Raw genomic sequence first — 22,100 nt, 5'->3', positions numbered from 1 at the left:
ATTCTTTCGGACGCGGCCCTGGATGCTTCGCATCCGCAGACTCCTCCGCCAGCCTTTGGTAATTTGGTCATAGCTTCTTATAATAATGTTCAAATGACAAACGGTTTGAAGCTTTATAAACTAGACTCAAAGAACTTTCATTTGATAGGTTGTAATCCACATAACTCTTTATATATATATATATCTATATATGATCGTCCAAAATTAGGTCTTGTGCGTACTCATTTGGAACTTTAGTCTATCATGTAGTTTCTATCTTGATTTGCCCCAGAGGCTCTCCTTATAACCTATCTCACTTCAAATACATGTCGTACACTTAATATCATATTCAATTAATATCCATCATATTAATAGTCGTTATCTGCGCACAAAATAATATAATTAGCACACGTCAACTTTCTTAATAGTGCTTAAGTACTTTGAAATTTTTTGGGGTGCTACATTAGGAATAGTTCAAGCACATCTCCAGCTTGAAGATACATCTGATGATTGTCGTCAAGTGAAGTAACCTCATTTCCTGCTATTTTTACAGAGATTTGAGCTTCGCATTCTTTTGCGACTCACAAAATTACACAAATCTGTGCTTAGTGTTCCTTTGTGAATCTCAAAATTACACAGGACATGAACCTTCGTCAAGCTACCCGCTCTGATACCATGTGAAATTGAGCCATGCAGATAAGAATTGAACCTAATTTCTTAGGGAAGAAAAAAGAAGAGAAAGGGAAGCTCTGTTATTTGTTAATGAAGAAATGAGTTGATACTCAGCTATATACAAGTCTTTCACCTCTCACACGTGCACCTCACGTGATCTACTAACTAACTTGTAACTAATTTTTTGATAGCCTTTTAACAACTCATTAATTGCACTTAACAACTAATTTCTCAGCTTAGCTTCTCACTTTAACTGCTCTGTTGCTTCTCATTCCATTAGGTAAAAAGGAAACTAATGGATACATGTACAAATCACTAAAGATTTTGTTTTGCCCTTAGCTTTTAAATCATCCAATTAAGTAAAGGCCTTAACTTTTGGATAACAAACCATATTTTTTTAAAATAACAAACCTTGGGATTATTCTTATCCAATACTCCTTCCGGTTTACTTTAAGTGATTTTTTGACTTTTTTTGTGGTCCATAATATTTGATTTTTTTCAAATATCAAGAAGTAATATTATTTTTCTAAAGTTATCCTTGGAATAAAAAGCCTAAGAATAATTTGTTATGTTTTGAATGAGCAAATTAAGGTTAATATGATCAATTTTATTACTGATTAATGCTAAAAATAATTTTTTAATACGTATAAAAAAAATCAAAAAATTACTTAAAATAGACCGAAGGGAGTACTAAAAACAAGAGTTTCTTTCCTTGTTATTTTGCTTTCGGAGAAAAATCACCAAAACAAGAGTAGTGAAAGGGCGATAACAAAAAACGGACAATGGAGGGGAACCGGCCAAGGTAGTTGACCTTTCAAAAAAAAATAAAAAAATTCATCATACCCTACGCCTTTTTTCTATGCGCCTTTGGCCTGCAAAAGTTTGTCTTCACTTCTTCAACTTCCACTCCATTGATACTCTCTCTTCTCACTACAAAAACATGTCTCACATTTCCACTATTATAAACCTCTCCAGTTCAACTACGACTTTCAATTTCAGCAATGGATTCCATTTCCATGATCTCCTCTTTAATTTTCATCTTATGCGCTTTCTGCTTTTCCGGAGCTAATTCTTCGACGCTCGGAGTCAATTACGTTTCGCGGCTTCTCGAAATTCAGGAACGGGAAAGGGCACCTTCTTCGCTCCAATTAACTGCCGCCTACGGCGTTCTTAATCGCTTAATCCCTTCCCATTTTTCGACTTTTGAGTTTCACATCATTACCAAGGTGTATTTATAAACACTAAATTTCTTAGATGCTTTCGCTTTAATTGGTTACGAAGGGAAAATTTGTTTCATCAATCGTTCGTTTTAATATATGGCAGCAGCAAATTAAAGAGAGGTTGTCACGTTTTTCATGTAGGACCATTGTGATGGAGAATTTTGTTTCAACATAAGCAATCACCCTGGTTCGGCTCGAGAAGGTTCTCCTGAAATTTTGTAAGTTACAAATTTTATTTATGTTGCCAAATGTTTACAGTGACAATAATCCAATATCCTTTAAGTAGCAAGTTTTTGGTGCTTCTTTCTCGGGTAAATTTCTTCAATGTTCATTCAAGTTAAGCTTTGTAACACAGAAGTCACTTTTTTATCTTTTGTAACACAAAAAGTCATTTTAGTATAGCCATATTAACAGAAATATACAAGTGACCAAAAAATGCAACTTTTGGCCAGAAAACTAACGTGGCTATCCTAATCCACTAATTAATTTAGTATAGTGGATTAACAAATTTAAATTGAAATGAAAAATGCAAAATTTTGGCCGGAAAACTAACGTGATATTGTTGGTGTTTCTAAGAGAGGCATGAGTGTGAAGAGAAGAATCATGATTGAATGTGTCACTACTGTGTTTACGAAGAAGTCTATAGTTTCTAAGAATAGAGTATCTTGAGGGGTGTTTTTGGACTTTTATCTTAAATCTACAGTTTAAATGGCACAATTTGTGAGGTCTATGATTCGCAATTTTGTGATGCACTCTTTACTGTTTATGTTGCTTATTAAGCAGTATTTTTGGGCTGATGTTGCTTAATGGGCGCATTTTTTCAGTGAATTCAAGTATGAGCAGTAATGTTTAGTTTGTTAACCTTTTCTACGTCAATTGGTGATTTTGAAAGTTAATTCAAATATGACCATTAGTTTTTGCATTTAGTTTGTCAGTTCAATATGAGCAGTAGTTTTTGTCGTGATCACAGTTTGCTAACTGCAGTGACCAAGTTATGAATTCAAAGTAAAAGATGACTTTGTGTAAAATTTAATAAATTAATTAGAGGATTAGAATAGCCACGTCAATTTTCCGGCCAAAAATTGTATTTATAGTACAACAATAACAACAACAAAAAACTTAGTGTAATCCCTCAAGTGGAATTTGGGGAGGGTAGTGTGTACGCAGACCTCATCCCTACCTTCAAGAAGGAGAGGCAAAATTTGTATTTATAGTCGCGTTTATATTTCTGTTAATTAGGCTATAGTAAAATGACTTTTGTGTTACAAAAGAAAGAAAAGTGACTTTTGTGTTACAACGCTTAACTTGAATGACCATGGATGAAATTTACCCCTTAATTCTCCTTTCTGTTTTTATAAAGCTTCAGCGAGTTATTGTTAGAGACTGGAGATTGATGGAGTAGTTCTAGTAATCAAATGGGTTTGAGCACTACAAATATGCAGTATAATTAGTACGATAATGTTTGAATATTGCTGGTCAGGGTAAGTAGTCAAAATTCTGTATTGTGTCCTGACAAATAGTGGGATACTACACAAGCCTGTTTATTGCTTTTATGTAGAGAGCTCAATGAGCTCAGTTTGACTTTGTGCTAAACATATATTATTGCTTTTCAATATTGCATTTCTGTTATGTAGCAGAACTTCTATAATACCATAATAAAACTATTAAAAGAAATGCTTTTTCTCCATTTTTTATAACTTAACAAGTCTTAATGTCTTTTATACATAATGTATTGCCCACGAAGGAAATTATGGAACTCTATTAGTAAGTCTATCTCGATGTTACGCAGAATAAGTGGAACCACAGCAGTAGAGATATTGTCAGGTCTTCATTGGTACTTGAAATATTGGTGTGGAGCACATATATCATGGATCAAAACAGGTGGAGCACAATTAGCTTCTGTACCTTACCCTGGCTCTCTCCCTGCTGTTCAAGATGCAGGAATAGTAGTAAAGAGACCTGTTCCTTGGAGCTATTACCAGAATGCTGTCACATCAAGCTGTAAACCAACATTTTTTTAAAACCTTTTAGACACTTTTTCAGTCCTCTCAAAGATCAGGAGGTATACTTAAACTTTGTCGATATCTGTTTCTAGATACATTTGCCTGGTGGGATTGGGTAAGGTGGGAACAAGAGATTGACTGGATGGCTCTCCAGGGAATCAATTTGCCATTGGCATTCACTGGGCAAGAAGCTATATGGCAAAAGGTCTTCAAGGTACTTTCCTTTGATCCTAGTGTCATATTGATTGTCTCAGTTGAAGATTCCTAGTTCTTCTTACTGATTTATGTTGAATAAGATTGGTAGTTTTCCATTTCACTGGGTTAACTCATACTGGGAAAATCCATAGACAACAAGTTTGCTAGAAATATAAAGGTGCAGGTGTCTGGTGAAACATTCAAGTCAAACAGTTTGATACAGAAAAATTCAGACGCGGCTTAAGTTGACTTAATGAAGTTAATTGTTTTTACTTTTTGAATCAGCCTGGAGATTACTTTAATGTAACTGTTAATCTTTTTTTTGGCTAGTACATTCATGAAGGGCAAATCGAATTTTCAGTCTTTATATTAGCACTTCTGTTTCCTGGGTTCTTTCTTGTCTTATATAAAGGCACCCAAATGTTGAGGTTAACCATACATATCCTGTGGTGAGGTTAATGGGTGCTGAAGCACCCAAATGTAGAATGTAGATCCGCCCATATCTGCACCTAGTGGCGGATCCAGGATTTTGGGTTCCTGGGTGCTTAACTTTTTTTGACGTGCAGTTACTACCAATCACATAGTATAAACGTACTACCATTTTGAACATGACGGTAAAAAAATTAATAAAAATCTCGTATTAATGTTATAGGCGCGTGTAACAAAAAATGCCACGGGAGAGAAATTTTTTTATGGATTTTGCCACTCTAGAGGAACTATTTGTTTGTGGAAAGTGGTCGAACTTTGGAGTTCCTTTCTTTCTTTGTTATAGAGGATTATTAGGTAAAAAAAATAACATATCCAATATATTCTCACACGTGGGGTCTGAGGAAGGTTTTTTCTTCTTCTCTATATTAGATAAAATAGAAAAGGAAAAAAAAAGGTGAAGGTAAAATAAAATTTAGAAAAAAAGTAGTCTGAAAGGGAAATAAATAAAGTAGTAGTATTGGATAAAAAATGTAGCTACTGGATTAATTTTTTTTTAAAAAAAGACTTAACTGGGCTGAAAGGAAGAAAGTAAAATTGACCATGTTATGAGTCGGATTCGAACTCGCCATCCCTCAATGCAAAAAAACAACCTCTACCCTTAATTGGCCAAAGCACCCATTAGCACTTCTGTTTCCTGGGTTCTTTCTTGTCTTATCCCTCAAGTTTTCTGTATAACTATACATATCCTGTGGTGAGGTTAATGGGTGCTGAAGCACCCAAATTTAGAATGTAGATCCGCCCATGTCTGCACCGTGCATGGGCAGACTGCACCTTAATGATGTCTCTGAGTCTGGACAACTAAAATCCACTTGTGCGTAATCTACTGCTCCGTTTTGACTCTGAAGATACTTCTAGAACTTCAACTTTTCCGGTAAAGTCTTCAGTTTGCTATAGTGGATATATGCTTATTGTAGAACATGCTGAAACCTGAACTTGAATATAATATTAAGCCTCTTTGGATGGAACATTGCTCTTACTGTGTCCTTTATGGGTTGAATTTGTGCACTTATATTTTTGACAACTGATTTTTACTTGCACAGAACTTCAATATTAGTACTTCAAATCTGGATGATTTCTTCGGAGGTCCAGCGTTTCTTGCATGGTCACGTATGGGAAACCTACATAGGTGAGCTTCTAGTCATTGACCTCTCTATACTCTTTATTGAAGTCCCAAGAGTTGTCAGTGTTTTGGAGTTGTAGTTTTACTATTCCACATTTCCCTCATACTATCATCAAAACAAGGCAATTTTCTCTTGCTTTGCTCCTTAAAATGCATTCCTAATTTATGCTTCGAGTGTGATCAAATATTTCCAGATAAAAAGGGCAATCTGAACGTTGAACATGTATTTGTCTTAATGAATTAAATTAGTCTCTATTTTCTTAAGACTACGGTGAGACACTCTAGGGAATTACGAACTAAAAAGGAGAAGAATCAAGAACCAAAACGAAGAAAAAAAACTAAAAGAAAAGTTAAAGAAGTATGAAACTTTTACAGGAAACCAATTAAAACAAAGGCAAGATTAAAAAGAGGAAATTTTTCCAGTGTTTTTCTTACTTTAGTTAGTTTAAAACATACTCATTTGCTGAAGTAATGACTAAAAACCTAGCTATATTAATGAGTTTTTGCTCCGGATTAGTATGTTATTGATTGAAGGGGAGTCTTGGCGTAACTGGTAATGTTGCTGCCACGTGACCAGGAGGTCACAGGTTCGAGCCGTGGAAACAACCTCTTGAGAAATGCAAGGTAAAACTGCGTATAATAGACCCTTGTGGTCCGGCCCTTCCGCGGACCCTGCGCATAGCGGGAGCTTACTCCACTGGGTTGCCTTTTTTATTAGTATGTTATTGATTCTATCTCCATATCTTGTTCATTGAAAACTAAAGAAAGAAAAATTATCACTTGGTACTCTCAATGTGCAGCTAACTAGTTAGCATAAATTTGTTAAACTCTGTTTTGGGTATTTCATTTTTTTCACCTATCTAATCGAGTGTCATTATAGTAATTTTTAATGAAAATTGGGGAAAGGGTGCTTCATTTGAAGAATTGAGTTCTTTTTGCATCATGCATTGCGATCAAACAGTTCCAAGTTTTTTGCGGTAAAGTTCTCTCATAGAAATTTGAAGATGTGTACTGCCTATAATAAGTCACATAAAATTGATGGTGTTATTTTCCAATGATTAGTTCATTCAGGAGCTACTTTTTTTTTTGGGCAAATAAAATTCTATTACCAAATTTGTATCGTATGTACAGAAAAGAGACACTGCTGGACAATAAGCCCCAGCAGCAATCTCGCAAACTTCAGAAACATAATAACCTATAAGCTATTCAGTTGTGCACCCATTTATATAGGATAGAAGTTGAGTTCATCCAGCCATGCACTAAGCTTCCTTTTTGTTGTATCATGAACTTATTTAGCATTGATATTCAATGTAGAATGTAATCTTATGGCATTTAACTTCGTTTCATGGCTCAATAGTTACTTTCCTTATAAGCAATTTGGCTTGCATGTTCTTATTCCTATTATATTTCTATTGTCTTTAATTTCCTAACGTAATGCATCAATCATAGATGGGGCGGGCCACTGCCACAAAGTTGGCTAGATCAGCAACTCATTCTGCAGAAGAAAATTCTTGCCAGAATGTTTGAACTTGGGATGACGCCAGGTACAGCTATATAAGTGTGTTTTAAAGCTTTCTTAAGTTTCCTGCTTTTCCTAACTGAGAAAGGTTTGTTTCAAAACAAAAATTAGGTAGAAAGAAGTCAGAAATTGAATCATGCATCTAAATTCCATATAATTTTGATGAAGTGCCGGCATAGTTTTTTCTGAAAAATGAAAAAATGAGGATGAAAGTAAACTAAAAGGCTGCTTTCCTCGTATAAAAAAGTTAAGCTTTCACAAGACAATGTTTTGCTTCATGTGGAAAGTGTAGACGAAGAGGAGAAAAGGGCGAATAAGGAGCATTATAAGTTGGCTAAGAAAGAGGCAAAGCTAGCAGTTACGGTGGCCAAGACTGCAGCTTTTAGTCGTTTGTATGAGGAACTCGAGGGCCGAGGAGGGGATAAGAGGTTGTTCAGGTTAGCTAAGGCGCGAGAAAGGAAAGCGCGGGACTTGGACCAAGTGAAGTGCATCAAGGACGAAGAAGGTAGAGTTTTGTTGGATGAGGGGCTTATCCGTCGGAGATGGCAGACCTATTTCCATGGTCTCTTGAACGAGGAGGGGTACAGAAGCATTGTACTGGGTGATTTGGAACTCTTCGGGAGTCGTTGTAACTTTGGGTATTGTAAGCGGATTAGAGTTGATGAAGTTAAGGGGGCTATGCGTAAAATGAGCAGGGGCAAAGCGACCGGGCCGGATGAAATCCCGGTGGAGTTTTGGAAGAGTGCGGACGAGGCAGGCTTGGAGTTGCTCACTAGGCTATTTAATGTCATTTTTAGAATGAAGAAGATGCCCGAAGAGTGGAGGTGGAGCACGATGGTTCCTGTATACAAGAACAAGGATAATATCCAAAATTGTAATAACTATCGGGGTATCAAGCTGCTTAGCCATGCTATGAAAGTCTGGGAGAGAGTGGTAGAACTAAGGGTAAGGAGGAGTGTGTCTATTTTCGAGAACCAGTTTGGGTTTATGCCGGGGCGTTCGACTACAGAAACCATCCACCTTATTAGGAGATTGATGGAGCAGTATATGGAGAGAAAGAAGGACTTGCATATGGTGTTCATCGACTTAGAAATGACATACGATAAAGTCTCGAGGGAGGTTTTGTGGAGATGTTTGGAGGCTAGAGGTGTACATATTGCCTAAGTTAGGTTGATTAAGGATATGTATGATGGAGTAAAGACCTGAGTGAGGGCGGTGGGTGGGGACTCAGACCATTTTTCCAGTTATGATGGGGTTGCCTCAGGGGTCGACACTCATCCCTTTTTTTGTTTGCTCTGGTGATGGACGTACTGACACGCCACATCCAAGGGGAGGTGCCGTGGTGTATGCTATTTGCAGATGATATTGTGTTGATTGATGAGACGCGAGACGGTGTGAACGCACAATTAGAGGTATGGAGGCAAACCCTGGAATCTAAAGGTTTCAAGTTGAGCAGGACCAAGACAGAATACTTGGAGTGTAAGTTCAGTTGCGAGACTCAAGGAGGGGAAGGGAGGTGAGGCTGGACTCGCACGTCATCCCTAGGAGAGGAAGTTTTAAGTACCTTGGGTCTATTATTCAGGGGTATGGGGAGATTGACGAAGATGACACACATCGTATTGAGGTGTGATGGATGAAATGGAGACTCGCTTCCGGGGTTTTGTGTGACAAAAATGTGCCACCGAAACTTAAGGATAAGGTCTGCGTACACACTACCCTCCCCAGACCCCACAGTACTGGGTATGTTGTTGTTGTAACATGTTTCTTGTTTAACTTCCAAAACTTTTGTGAATGTTTAAAGCAAATTTAAAAATCTCGAAAATTTTGAGGATTTTTATTAAATATATAATGTGGGCTTGACTTCTGCGTTTTGTTGCCCTTGGTAAACCAAATTAAGCTGATTCCGTGCATCTTTCAGTTCTTCCAGCCTTTTCTGGAAATGTTCCGGCAGCACTGAAGCATGTATTTCCATCAGCAAAGATAAGTCGTCTGGGGAACTGGTATATACTTGCAGATCTGCTTTAACACAAAGTACTAGATTGGTGATTTTAAAAAAGCTAACGCCTCTATCTACTATTTTCTTTCCCTTATTTTCTTTGGAATCTTTCAATCTTTCCATTAGATTTCTTGCGGAGATAACATGAGAAATCAGCTAGCAGGAAGGATTTCCCTCATAATCATATTTTGATACGCTATTTCTCCTTAATCTTACATCTTACTTTTTCAGGGTCAAATGTAATTAAGAATTGCAAGAGAAAAAGTCTATGCTAAAGATATATTTAAAACCGGACTTGGCGCATTTTAGAAAGAGAGCTGAGGAGTTTTTAAAATAGATAGACACGTTGGTTTTCTCTTTAATCTGCTTTTCACTGTATTTTTGGTAAATGTCTGTTCACAATCTTTGACCACGGTTGCCTTTATAGTTATTAGTAGTATCCTTGGGGGATAACATTATTAATAGTTAAAGTTGTCGATTACAAAATTCACTTAATATTTAATGACAATATAAATATTTAGTTGTACACTTGTATCCTTTTTTTTTTAATATGTAGTAAGCTAGTTATACATTTGTATATTTTCTTAATTTGTAAGAAAAAAGTTTAAGAAATAAAAAGTATTTGGACTGATCCTTCTAGGTGATGACATGACTAATGATTTAGAAATAATTGCTGAAAATATTAGACACTGTTCTAAGTTCAATGTCCAATTACTTCTAAGGTTTCTCTCTAATAATTAATTCGCCAAGCACAAACATATCTATTATGAAATGGTTTCTTCTGATGATTTTATCTGTTTTTAATAAGTGATGCAATCATGCAAAATATCACCCAGTTGTTATGCTTTGTAATCAATTAAATAACCATGAGATGAGCTATGAAGGAGTCTTTAAGTAATATTCTCAAATTCTTGCACTGGAACTGATAATCTAACATTGCCCTTGGACTGTTGATCAGAATGAAGTGCATAATTTTCATAAGCATAATACTATGATTTTCTGCTATTTATTTACAAATAAGTATTGGTTTCAGGTTTACTGTGAATAGTGATCCCAGATGGTGCTGCACATATCTTCTTGATGCAACTGATCCTTTGTTTGTTGAAATCGGAAAAGCATTTATTGAACAACAGCTAAAAGGTATGGTAATAGAAATTTTTTGTCACAATCGGACCAATCGCCGTCTCACTTTGATTCTGTAACAGTAAGATTTTGTAGCTCAAAAAAGCTTTTCTTTCTGTTTTACTCTTTTCTTGTTGGGGCCAAACCTTGCTTTTCAGAATATGGAAGGAGCAGCCATATATATAACTGGTAAGCTGTTTCAATTCCATTCTTGTCAGGTAGAAAGATTGATATACTATCAGTGATGTTGAGTTATCTTATCGTCCCACATGGGGCTGTGTTAGGGATTCCAAAGGGTTTATATAAATCTTGGGCCACTCCACACATTGCCTTAAGGTTCTTGGTTGGATGCTCAGATTCTTTCACATGTTAGAAGTCAATGATACATCCAGAAAGTTTATGTTACTCAGAAACTGTACTGGGGGTAGTTTTGCACTCTATCTTGCTAATGTCTTACTATATCACACAGATCAATGGGTTGCTTATACAGTATTCAGAAAGCTGTAAGTGTATCAACTAATTCTGGGCACTGATAGATGACATTAACTTTTGATTTTGTACGATATTGGATTTTCTATGTTCCATGCTCTTCAGCAGCAATTTTCTACTGCATTGCCCAAAAAATATATTCACTGATAAACTGAATAAAACGATCCAGTTTTTGACCTCCCATTTTGTCTGATCCCAAATGAGAGGAATAAATGGAAGGAAATTAGCAGCAAGAAAGTCTTCCATGTTTGTTTGGGGAGTTTAGGTTGGTGTTATAGCACTAACTTCATTTCTTGATGTTTTGTATTTTGTACTCTACTCAATTAGGTTATCATAATATATGTTAGGAAACTGTGACTTTCCTTTGCTACTCTCTTAAGACAAAGTTTTACTTCTATTGTTTAATCTTATATTGAAAACTAGTTGACATAGATTGGTCATTTTCCAGGATCATTCATTCCTTCAATATTTAGAACCTGTTAAACTCTTGACATGTCAGCATAAGTGGCTCTATTTCTCCATCTCCAATTTCCAACAGTCTTATTTCAGTCAGACATGATTTCCAACCCTTACCTTATCAAAAAAAGAAAAAGCATCTTTTGTCCATGATAAAGAACTGGCATGCTTGCAGTAAGCTATTGTGTGATGGTCACCATGTGGTAATAGCCTATCTTTGTAACCCTGTCCAACTTTGTCTCATCCCAGTTGGAAAATGTCAATCTATTGTAGTGATACCTTTGATGAGAACACACCACCTGTTGATGATCCAGAGTATATCTCTTCCTTGGGGGCCACAATTTTTGAAGGAATGCAAAGTGCTGATTCTGATGCAGTTTGGCTAATGCAGGTGAAATGACTTAACTCTTGCAGCAGATTGTCCAATTTTGGGAATCTCTAATTTTTGTCTACTGGTATCTGAAACTCCTGTTCAGTTAATCCTGTTTAGTTCTTTGTACGGGTATTCATTAACATTCTGTCTTCAGTTTGCCTGAATCGGGGAATTGTCAGTCTACTCCTCTGGCATGGCGCACACAGCATCTCTCTTATATCATTTTCTTTTATTTTTCTAGGGATGGCTTTTCACATATGATCCTTTCTGGAGACCTCCACAGATGAAGGTTGACTCCTTAATCTTTATTTCCCTCTTTTTCAATATCTAAGGTTCATGCTGATTACTTCTTCAAGAAAAAAATCTTCATGCTCTTTAACTAAAGCATATTACTTATTGTCCTTAGCTCTTTGAGACATGGTAACATGAAGTTTTTGCATCAATTATAGAATGTTCAATGCCTCCAAAAGTTTGCCTTTATGTCTCCTGAGATACTAATTATTCAAATGCACTCTATTCAGGCACTTCTGCATTCTGTTCCTCTTGGCAAGTTGATCGTTCTTGATCTTTATGCTGAAGTTAAACCTATATGGGCTACTTCAAAGCAGTTCTACGGCACCCCATACATATGGAAAGTAACATTACTATTTTTCTTCTATGTATCTGATGCAGTCTTCAGTGTCATCAAGTTCTAGATAGTCATTCCACAATAGGTAGCATGCTATTTGCTCGGTTCATCTGGCCCATCTCGGTTGAAATTAGTCTTCAATTGGGTTTTTTTGGCTGGACACATCATAAATATCTTCATGGAATGACTTGGAAGGGTGTTGGTTTGGATATGATAGAATTTTTCTTAATCCGTTTGCTTAACATAGATGTTCTGGACTGATGCTCAGAAAGTAGTTACTTAGACATATTTTTATATGCGTCATGAATGTCGTAGATCATACCGGGCTGCTGTCAATAAACAATAATAAGCATGGCTAACCTTTTGTTCTAAGAGCATTAGACACCATCCAAGCTAGACCATGAGGTCCCTAAAATTTCAAATGGTGTGCAAGAATCTCATAAGATAGGTGTCTGGTATAGTTAGCTGTGATTCTAACAAGTCTTGAAGGCAGTTCATAGCCTTCTTATTCATTATGTAGATGAAATACTGTAACTTTCTGAGTTTCTGTGGTTGGAGCTGTTGCGGAAGCCAAATGTATATAGTGTGAATAAGTCACAACTACTATACCAAAAATTATGACAGCCACCAAATAATAAATAAGACAATAAAACAACAATAAAGGGAACACCAGAATTTACGAGGTTCGGCTAATTTTGCCTACTCCTCGGACACAACCAAATATTTTATTCCACTCCAAAAATACAAGTGAAATAATACTAAAGAGAGAAGATACAAATGCCTTAAACAGATGAGAAGGCAAATGAGAGGTGTGTTTCAATCCTAAACATTAGGCCTTCTTTTATAGGGGAAAAATCCCCTCCAAACTTAACTCCCAACCAATGTGGGACTTTGGCATTTTGCCAAACTTCAACAAATCTCCACCTTGGCAAAATTCCACATTTTCAATTCTCTCTCAATAACAAATTTTGGTTGTGTCTTCATCTTCAATCTTCAGTGTTCAACAATGTTGATCAAATCCAAACAATGTTGAAACTTGACCGCAGTCACCACCTTTGTCAGCATATCAGCAGGATTCTCTGTAGTATGAATTTTCTTCACCGTGACTCCACCTTCTTCTATGATTTCTCGTACGAAATGATACCGAACATCAATGTGCTTCGTCCTTGCATGATAAACTTGGTTCTTCGCTAATTGAATAGCACTTTGACTATCACAAAAAATTGTGATACCTTTTTGTTCAACACCAAGCTCCTTTAGCAATCCTTGAAGCCAAATTGCCTCTTTCACAGCATCTGTAATAGCCATGTACTCTGCCTCTGTTGTAGACAAAGCAACTGTTGACTGCAAAGTAGACTTCCAACTAACTGGTGCCTTTGCAAAAGTAAACACATAACCAGTAGTTGATCTTCGTTTGTCCATATCACCCGCAAAATCTGAGTCACAATATCCAACTACAGACTGATTGTCTTCCTGCTCAAAAACTAACCCGACATCTACAGTATTATGAATATACCGTAGAATCCACTTCACAGCTTGCCAATGCTCCTTCCCTGGATTGTGCATATATCTGCTAATAACTCCAACAACTTGTGAAATGTCAGGCCTTGTGCAAACCATTGCATACATCAAGCTACCAACAACATTTGCGTATGGTACCTTTGACATATACTCTCGTTCAGCTTCATCCATTGGCGACATAGTAGTACTTAGCTTAAAATGGGAAGCAAGTGGAGTACTAACTGGCTTAGTCTTGTCATCTATGCCAAAACGTTGAAGTACTCTCTTCAAATATTCCTTTTGAGATAAACAGAGTTTCTTTGAACGTCTATCTCTAATTATCTCCATGCCAAGAATTTTCTTTGCCTCACCCAAATCCTTCATCTCGAACTCCTTCTTCAGTTGAATCTTCAACTTATCAATTTCTTCCAAATTCTTGGAAGCTATCAACATATCATCAACATATAGGAGAAGATATACAAAGGAACCATCTTTAAGCTTGTGCAAATACACACAATGATCGTATTTGCTTCTCTTGTACCCTTGCCGCAACATAAACTCGTCAAATCGCTTGTACCATTGTCTAGAAGATTGTTTCAATCCGTACAACGATTTTTCAAGTTTGCACACCATATTTTCTTTTCCAGCAACTTTGAATCCTTCTGGCTGAGTCATGTAGATTTCCTCCTCCAAGTTTTCATGTAAAAACGCAGTTTTTACATCCATCTGAACTAGTTCCAAATCCAATTGTGCTACCAAAGCCAACATAATTCTAATGGAGGAATGTTTTACAACTGGAGAAAACACTTCATTGTAATCAATTCCCTCCTTTTGAGCATATCCTTTGGCCACCAATCTTGCTTTGTAGCGAACATCTAATTGGTTAGGAAATCCTTCTTTCTTTGCAAATACCCATTTGCACCCAATTGCTTTCTTTCCCTTCGGGAGATTGGCCAATCTCCATGTATGATTCTGATGAAGGGACTGTATTTCATCATTCATGGAAATCCTCCACTTATCTTCTTCTGAACTTTGGACAGCGTCTTTATAAGTAGTAGGAACATCATCAGCTACAATTGAGGTTGCACAAGCAACCGTCTCTATGAGACGAACAGGTTTCGTTATTGTTCTTTTTGGCCTGCTGGTTGCTATTGATTCAAGTTGTTGTTGAGATTCCTGAGTTGGAATCTCCTCTACTGGCTCTCCTTCCAGAGGGTAATCTTCATTTGTTTCCTCCTCTGCTTCTTGTGTAGGAAAAATAAATTTTCCCTCAAACTCCACCTGCTTAGAAGCACCTTCATTTTGTTTGGTATCTTCTGTTACCTTATTTACCATAGCAAATTCATCAAAGGTAACATCTCTGCTGAATATTACTTTCTTTGTCATAGGACACCATAAGCGATATCCTTTGACTCCAGAAGTAATTCCCATAAAAATAGCCTTCTTTGCCCTTGGATCCAATTTTGACTCTGTCACATGATAATATGCAGTTGAGCCAAACACGTGCAAAGAGTTATAATCTACAGCAGGTTTTCCGTACCATTTTTCAAATGGTGTTTTGCCATCAATAGCAGCAGATGGTAGACGATTAATGAGGTGGCATGCATATGTAATTGCCTCAGCCCAAAATTCTTTGCCCAAGCCAGCATTGGACAACATACACCGTACCTTCTCCAGCAAGGTCCGGTTCATACGTTCTGCCACTCCATTCTGTTGTGGTGTATGTCTAACAGTGAAGTGTCGGATGATGCCATCATTTTCACAGACCTTATTGAAATGATCATTTTTGTATTCACCTCCATTGTCTGTGCGAATACACTTGATTCTCCTGCCTGTCTGATTTTCCACCATCGTCTTCCATTTGAGAAAAATTCCCAACACTTCATCTTTGCTCTTCATTGTATACACCCATACTCTTCGGGAAAAATCATCAACAAAGGTTACAAAATAGTGCTTCCCACCCAATGAAGGTGTTTTGGAAGGACCCCAAACATCAGAGTGTACATAATCCAAAATGCCTTTAGTATTATGGATCGCTGTACCAAATTTAACCCTTGTCTGTTTCCCTTTAACACAATGCTCACAAAACTCCAAGTTGCAAGCCTTTACTCCTTTTAACAATCCTTGATCTGATAGAGTTTTCAAGGATTTTCCTCCAGCATGTCCCAAGCGCATGTGCCATAGCTTGGTTGCTTCTGCCTCTTTGTCGTCACTGGATGTTACTGTCGCTGTCCCAATAACTGTACTGCCACGATAGCGGTACATATTATTATTCTTCCGATTAGCCTTCATTACCACTAGTGCACCGGAGCATACTCTCATCACTCCATTTTCTGCAATGATTTTGAACCCTTTTGATTCTAGGGCTCCCACAGAGATGAGATTCTTCTTCAAATCCGGTACATATCGAACATCTATCAATGTTCTGATCATTCCATCATGGTTCCTTAATCGTATTGAACCAATGCCATATGAGGTAAGAGGGCTGTTATCCGCTGTGTGGATGACTCCATATTCTCCTTCTTGAAATTCCATGAACCAGTCCCTGTTGGGACACATATGATAGCTACAAGCCGAGTCCATCAACCATATGTCTGATGATGTTGATGACTCTGTTGTAACTAATGAGAAGTCTGAATCATCACAATCAGCTACATTTGAATCCATAATGGCCTTTCCATTGTTATGTTTGGCCTTATTCTTCAACTTCGGACAGTCTTTCTTCCAGTGCCCTTTTTCTCGACAAAAGGCACATTCATCTTTGCTGGGTCTGGATCTTGACTTGGATCTTCCCTTCTTTGTCCTCGTTTGATTTTGAGGACGACCCCTCACAAATAGTGCTTCTCCTTCTCCGCCCTTCTGTTTTTCTCGCTTTCTTTGTTCATAGCTGTACAAAGCCGAACAAACTTCTCTGAGAGAAACTTCGTCATTTCCATGGAGTAGAGTAGTTTCAAGGTGCTCGTACTCATCAGGAAGTGACGCCAACAACATCAAGGCCAAGTCACCATCATCATAAGTTGTATCCATATTTTGCAAATCTGTAACCAACTTATTGAAACTGGTGATATGTTCATTCATCGTGGTACCAGGAACATAGGTGAAGTGAAACAGTCTCTTCTTCATGTACAATTTATTTTGACTGTTTTTCTTCAAAAATTTATCCTCCAGTGCTTTCCATAATTTACTTGCAGAAGTTTCCTTTGTGTATGGATATTTCTGCTCTCTAGCAAGGTAGGATCGAATGGTACCGCAAGCAACACGGTTGATAATTCTCCAATCTTCTTCTCCAATAACATCTGGTTTCTTTTCTTCAATGGCCAGATCTAGCCCTTGTTGAAAAAGGACATCTAGAACCTCGCCTTGCCACATCCCAAAATGTCCGGACCCGTCAAATATTTCGACCGCAAATTTCGCATTTGACACAATTCTTGTCATAAGCGAAGATGCCAATGATGACGTATTGTTGACACTTGATGTAGATTCTTCTTGTTTATTGTCTCCCATCTTTGACACAAATATTATTTAATAGCTGACGACACAAATCAAGATTATTTCCTTTCTGGTGTGGAAGATCAGACTAAGCTGCAACCACAGAGCATACTCAGACAGAACCTTGACTCAGTTACCAAGATAAATCTTTTCTGATGTGGAAGATCAGACTATGCTGCAACCACAGAGCATACTTAGACAGTACCTTGGCTCTGATACCAATTGTTGCGGAAGCCAAATGTATATAGTGTGAATAAGTCACAACTACTATACCAAAAATTATGACAGCCACCAAATAATAAATAAGACAATAAAACAACAATAAAGGGAACACCAGAATTTACGAGGTTCGGCTAATTTTGCCTACTCCTCGGACACAACCAAATATTTTATTCCACTCCAAAAATACAAGTGAAATAATACTAAAGAGAGAAGATACAAATGCCTTAAACAGATGAGAAGGCAAATGAGAGGTGTGTTTCAATCCTAAACATTAGGCCTTCTTTTATAGGGGAAAAATCCCCTCCAAACTTAACTCCCAACCAATGTGGGACTTTGGCATTTTGCCAAACTTCAACAGGAGCTTTCTCACCAGCATTAGCTCAGGTTTCTCTAATTTAATGTGAGCTAATATATTAGCTCCAGCTGCCTGAAATTTGTCTTTCCAAAATTAATTTGTTTGTATTCATGACATTTCTTTACAATATTCTCAGGTGTATGCTACACAATTTTGCTGGTAACGTTGAAATGTATGGAGTTCTTGATGCAGTGGGATCAGGACCTGTTGAAGCTCGTATAAGTGACAACTCAACCATGGCAAGTTTGATTGTACTCGTATTAGGTTTTCATTCTGTTTATTATTGTGTACCTTACATAATTATAAGGAGGTTGCCCCATTTTTTGATCCTCGATATCCTAGTCTTGTTAGGATCTTTGAGCAATGTGGCTGAGTTACTTCCAATTCCATCAGTTTCTTCTGAGAATGTTTGACGGAATTTCGAATTAAAACTTTGTGTGTTGCTTCCTTGTTCATAAAGTTAGAGATTACCCGATAGTCTTAGGTGGTCTAGGTATAATTATAGGAGATTATTTGTCCCATTGGCGGTCTTAGATTTCGATCCATGAAATACTAATCTTTTAGGATCTTGTTCCTATAATTTGATTTGTCATGTAACTCAGTCCTTTCTTCTTTTACTAAATTTCTTCATGTATCTAACTCTTAATTTTTTTTACTTGCCAAAAGGTTGGTGTTGGTATGTCAATGGAAGGCATTGAACAGAACCCTGTTGTGTACGATTTTATGGCTGAAATGGCTTTTCAGCATAACCCAGTTGATATCAAGGTAATGTGACAGTTTTATGGATAACCCTGTAGTCTATTATTTGATTTCTTCTGTATCATTTTCTTTTTAGTAAATTAAACCCTTCTTTCCATACATTCTAATGTAGCATTTTTCACTTATCAGTTTAAGCAATTATATGTGGTAAAGAACTGTCTTAGCTAAAAGAAAGTGTTGTCAGTCAAAAGACTAAAATTCTTTGCTTCATAAACTGTAACAGCCTCCTCCTCTTATTCAGTTTTGACTATTGCGTGGTCAACATTCTTCAAGTTTACAAAATTTTGCTATGTTTACAAATTCTGCAGCTGAAGGATAAAGCAGTTCAAACTAGCATGTTTTTTGTCAAAGTACTTCTACATGTTATCAGTTGAACTAGTGAATTCTGGTTGCATGTGCAACACCTAATAAGTCAGTAAAACACTTTCTTGTAGGCTTGGATAAATCTATACTCCAGAAGACGCTATGGGAGATTTGTTCAACCCATGCAAGATGCCTGGAATATTTTGTATCATACCATCTATAATTGCACTGATGGTGCTTATGTAAGTTACCTGTTTATTGCTGCCTTGTTCTTCGTGAGGTGCTTATGTAAGAAATTCATATCTTTGCCATGTCCTTCCACTAAGAGGTGTTTTAAGGATCTTCAAGTGCCATATGAACAAACTAATGGAAACACTGTTTGCACTTGACATATGATAGTATCACCTTTTTAACTGATTTAGTTTGGTGAGTATTTCACATATGTTCCTGTTGAAGTACTCTCACATCACCTAGGGACTACAATACTATGGGATTGATGGTGTAAGTTGATAAATGGGGAAAGGGAAAACAAAATGCAAAAAATAGCATCATCTCAAAACACAACATAATTTCTCAGAACTGTACTCCTCAAATTCTATGGTGCTGCAAACTGGTTGTTTTGGATGGAGATAAATCTAGTGTGATAATTCCACCGTATATGTTTGAGCACTATTTCCAAGACAACATGGTTATTACTTGTCCTTTTTCCCGTAACTCCTAGTATAGTGCCTCATTTCAGCATCGGTATTCAAACAAAAGTAGTGCTATCAGAAAGTCGAAATTACCAGTCTAGAAAAGAAAAATCAAATGTTTATTGTCATTTTCATTCTCTTGTCTTTTATACATTTGGTTATTTATTGGAACTTTTGGTTCTATTAATTTCCGAACTTTGATATGGTTCCTACTTCCTACATACCAAATGTGCATGCACTGACATGCTTCTGCTCCCAAGATAAAAACATGCATTGATATCCAGAATACCAGAAAGTCTTCTATTCAGCATCATACATTCCGAGCCTCATATGATATAATATTCACGAATAATAGCTGTTTGAGTTCACCATTTCCCTTGTTATTTTGGTGCAGGACAAAAATAGAGATGTTATTGTCTCATTTCCAGATGTTGAGCCAAAGTCCATTTCAACACTGCAAATAGCACTAAATAATATCCATGAACAATATGGAAAACGATATTTAGGTAGAGCTATTCTGGAAGTAGCAAATGATTCCTATGATAAACCTCATCTTTGGTATTCAAACTCAGATGTTATACATGCACTAAAACTTTTCCTGGAGAGTGGAAATCAACTATCTGACAGCAGTACCTACAGGTCAGATATGCTAGTTCCTCTAAGTTTCCTTCTCTATTTCCTTTTTTCACTTTATGATTGTAGTGGTTGTCTCTCTCAATCTTTTCAGATATGACCTCATAGACCTGACAAGACAAGCTTTGGCAAAGTATGCAAATGAACTATTCTTAGATGTTATAGAAGCATATAAATTGGATGATCTGTATGCTGTTTCACACCTTAGCCAAAAATTTCTGGGCCTTGTAAAAGATATGGATATGCTTTTAGGATGCCATGATGGATTCCTTCTAGGACCTTGGATTGAGAGAGCCAAAAAACTTGCTCAAGATGAAGATCAGGAAAGACAGGTATAGGTGCCTTTAACTTACACTTTTCATGCTTAAACCTGGACACTCTATTTACTTGAATAGTCAATTTGTAGTTTGAGTGGAACGCAAGAACTCAGATTACTATGTGGTTCGACAACTCTGAGGAAGAAGCTAGTTTGCTTCGCGACTATGGTATGCAAAATTTCCAAGCCTGTCAAATGTTATAGAACCATTGTTATTAGTTTCGGGAAGATTATTTTTCTGGAACCATGAATATTAGACACGCTCTACACTTTCTAAGCTTTGACCTACTCATCAGGTTTAGCTTTTGGAGGAAAGAACCTCGTTACACAAGGTTTTCATTGACTCCCCGTTCTTCTTCCTTTTCTCTAGGTAACAAGTATTGGAGTGGGCTATTACGAGATTATTATGGTCCTCGTGCAGCAATTTATTTCAAGTTTCTAATAGAAAGTTTAGAAGAAGGCAACGGCTTCAACTTGAGAGGTTGGAGGAGGGAGTGGATCAAGCTTACAAATAACTGGCAAAATAGCAGAAATGGTTTCCCTGTAAAAAGTACAGGAGATGCCCTTAACGTGTCACAATGGCTTTTTGAGAAATACTTGCAAGATCTGGGTTCACACGATCACTAAGGTTCTGAATGGATATTGTCACATAGATGTCCCAGGTCCCCAATATAACCCATTTTTGGTTTCTGCAAGAAAACTATTTCAGCATAGTTGATCAGTATCACTATGCTGCTCCAAGCTCAAACACTTGTAATTTTAACGAATGAAATGAAAGTCTGTTTTTTATTTCATATATGCATTTACCAGGTCACAAATACGAAAAGATAAGGAAATCAAAGAAATTAGAGATTTACAGCAAGAAAACACCATGTTATTATGGGTGTGTTTGGTATAACGGAAAATGTTTTCAGTGAAAAATGTTTTCCAAGAAAATAAGTAGTAATCTTATTCATTTGCCGGTGTTTGGTACGCAAATTAAGGAAAATGACTTCTCAAGAGTATTCATAAATAATTTAAATATAATAAACATGAACACTTTCAAACAACTTTCTGAACCCATAAATTTCATAAACTTTCGAAACCACAAAAATTCGAACCCATAAACTTTATAATTTCTAAACCCATGAATTTTCAAATACATAAACCCCGAACTCATAACTTTGGAACTTGTAAAATTTTGAACCTTTAAACCGATAAATAAAAAAACTAAAACTGAAAAATATATTTAAAAAATATTTTTTTCGGGAGGGGGGGGAGGGGGGGTGGGGTGGAGGGGATAGTAGGGTGGGTGGTAACGAAAAAACTGAAATTTGAGAGAGAAAAAAAAGCCTTTTTTGGAGAGAGGGGGTGGGGTGGTTGAGGATGGGGAAGGTTGAGAAGGAGTTTTGGAAAATGTTTTCTCTTCTCTTGATAAGGAAAACATTTTCCTCCAATTGGAGTAAAATGAGTTCGTAAGGAAAATATTTTCCAAAATATTTAAGCCAACCAAACATGAGAAAATTGGAAAACATTTTTCCTTCGTACCAAACACACCCTATATCGGCAACCAAATCCAATTATGATACAC

At 36.9% G+C, this 22,100-nt stretch overlaps 1 protein-coding gene across 1 annotated transcript; it reads left to right on the top strand.

The window, feature by feature from the left end:
• Positions 1-1,476: 1,476 nt before the first annotated feature.
• On the top strand, positions 1,477-21,324 carry LOC104245811 (alpha-N-acetylglucosaminidase-like). The gene is made up of 19 exons (XM_070171246.1): positions 1,477-1,877; positions 2,013-2,089; positions 3,661-3,872; positions 3,967-4,088; positions 5,599-5,684; positions 7,128-7,222; positions 9,116-9,197; positions 10,227-10,333; positions 10,474-10,504; positions 11,510-11,651; positions 11,875-11,922; positions 12,155-12,265; positions 17,965-18,066; positions 18,494-18,592; positions 19,021-19,131; positions 19,976-20,220; positions 20,309-20,546; positions 20,621-20,699; positions 20,901-21,324. Exons 1-19 carry the CDS (start codon positions 1,653-1,655, stop codon positions 21,155-21,157), a joined length of 2,469 nt encoding a protein of 822 aa, XP_070027347.1. The 5' UTR covers positions 1,477-1,652; the 3' UTR covers positions 21,158-21,324.
• Positions 21,325-22,100: the final 776 nt, after the last annotated feature.

This window comes from Nicotiana sylvestris, chromosome 3, assembly GCF_000393655.2.
Source record: "Nicotiana sylvestris chromosome 3, ASM39365v2, whole genome shotgun sequence".
NCBI lineage: Eukaryota > Viridiplantae > Streptophyta > Magnoliopsida > Solanales > Solanaceae > Nicotiana > Nicotiana sylvestris.
Note: the sequence above shows the minus strand (reverse complement) of the source record. Positions and strands in the feature narration are given on the sequence as shown.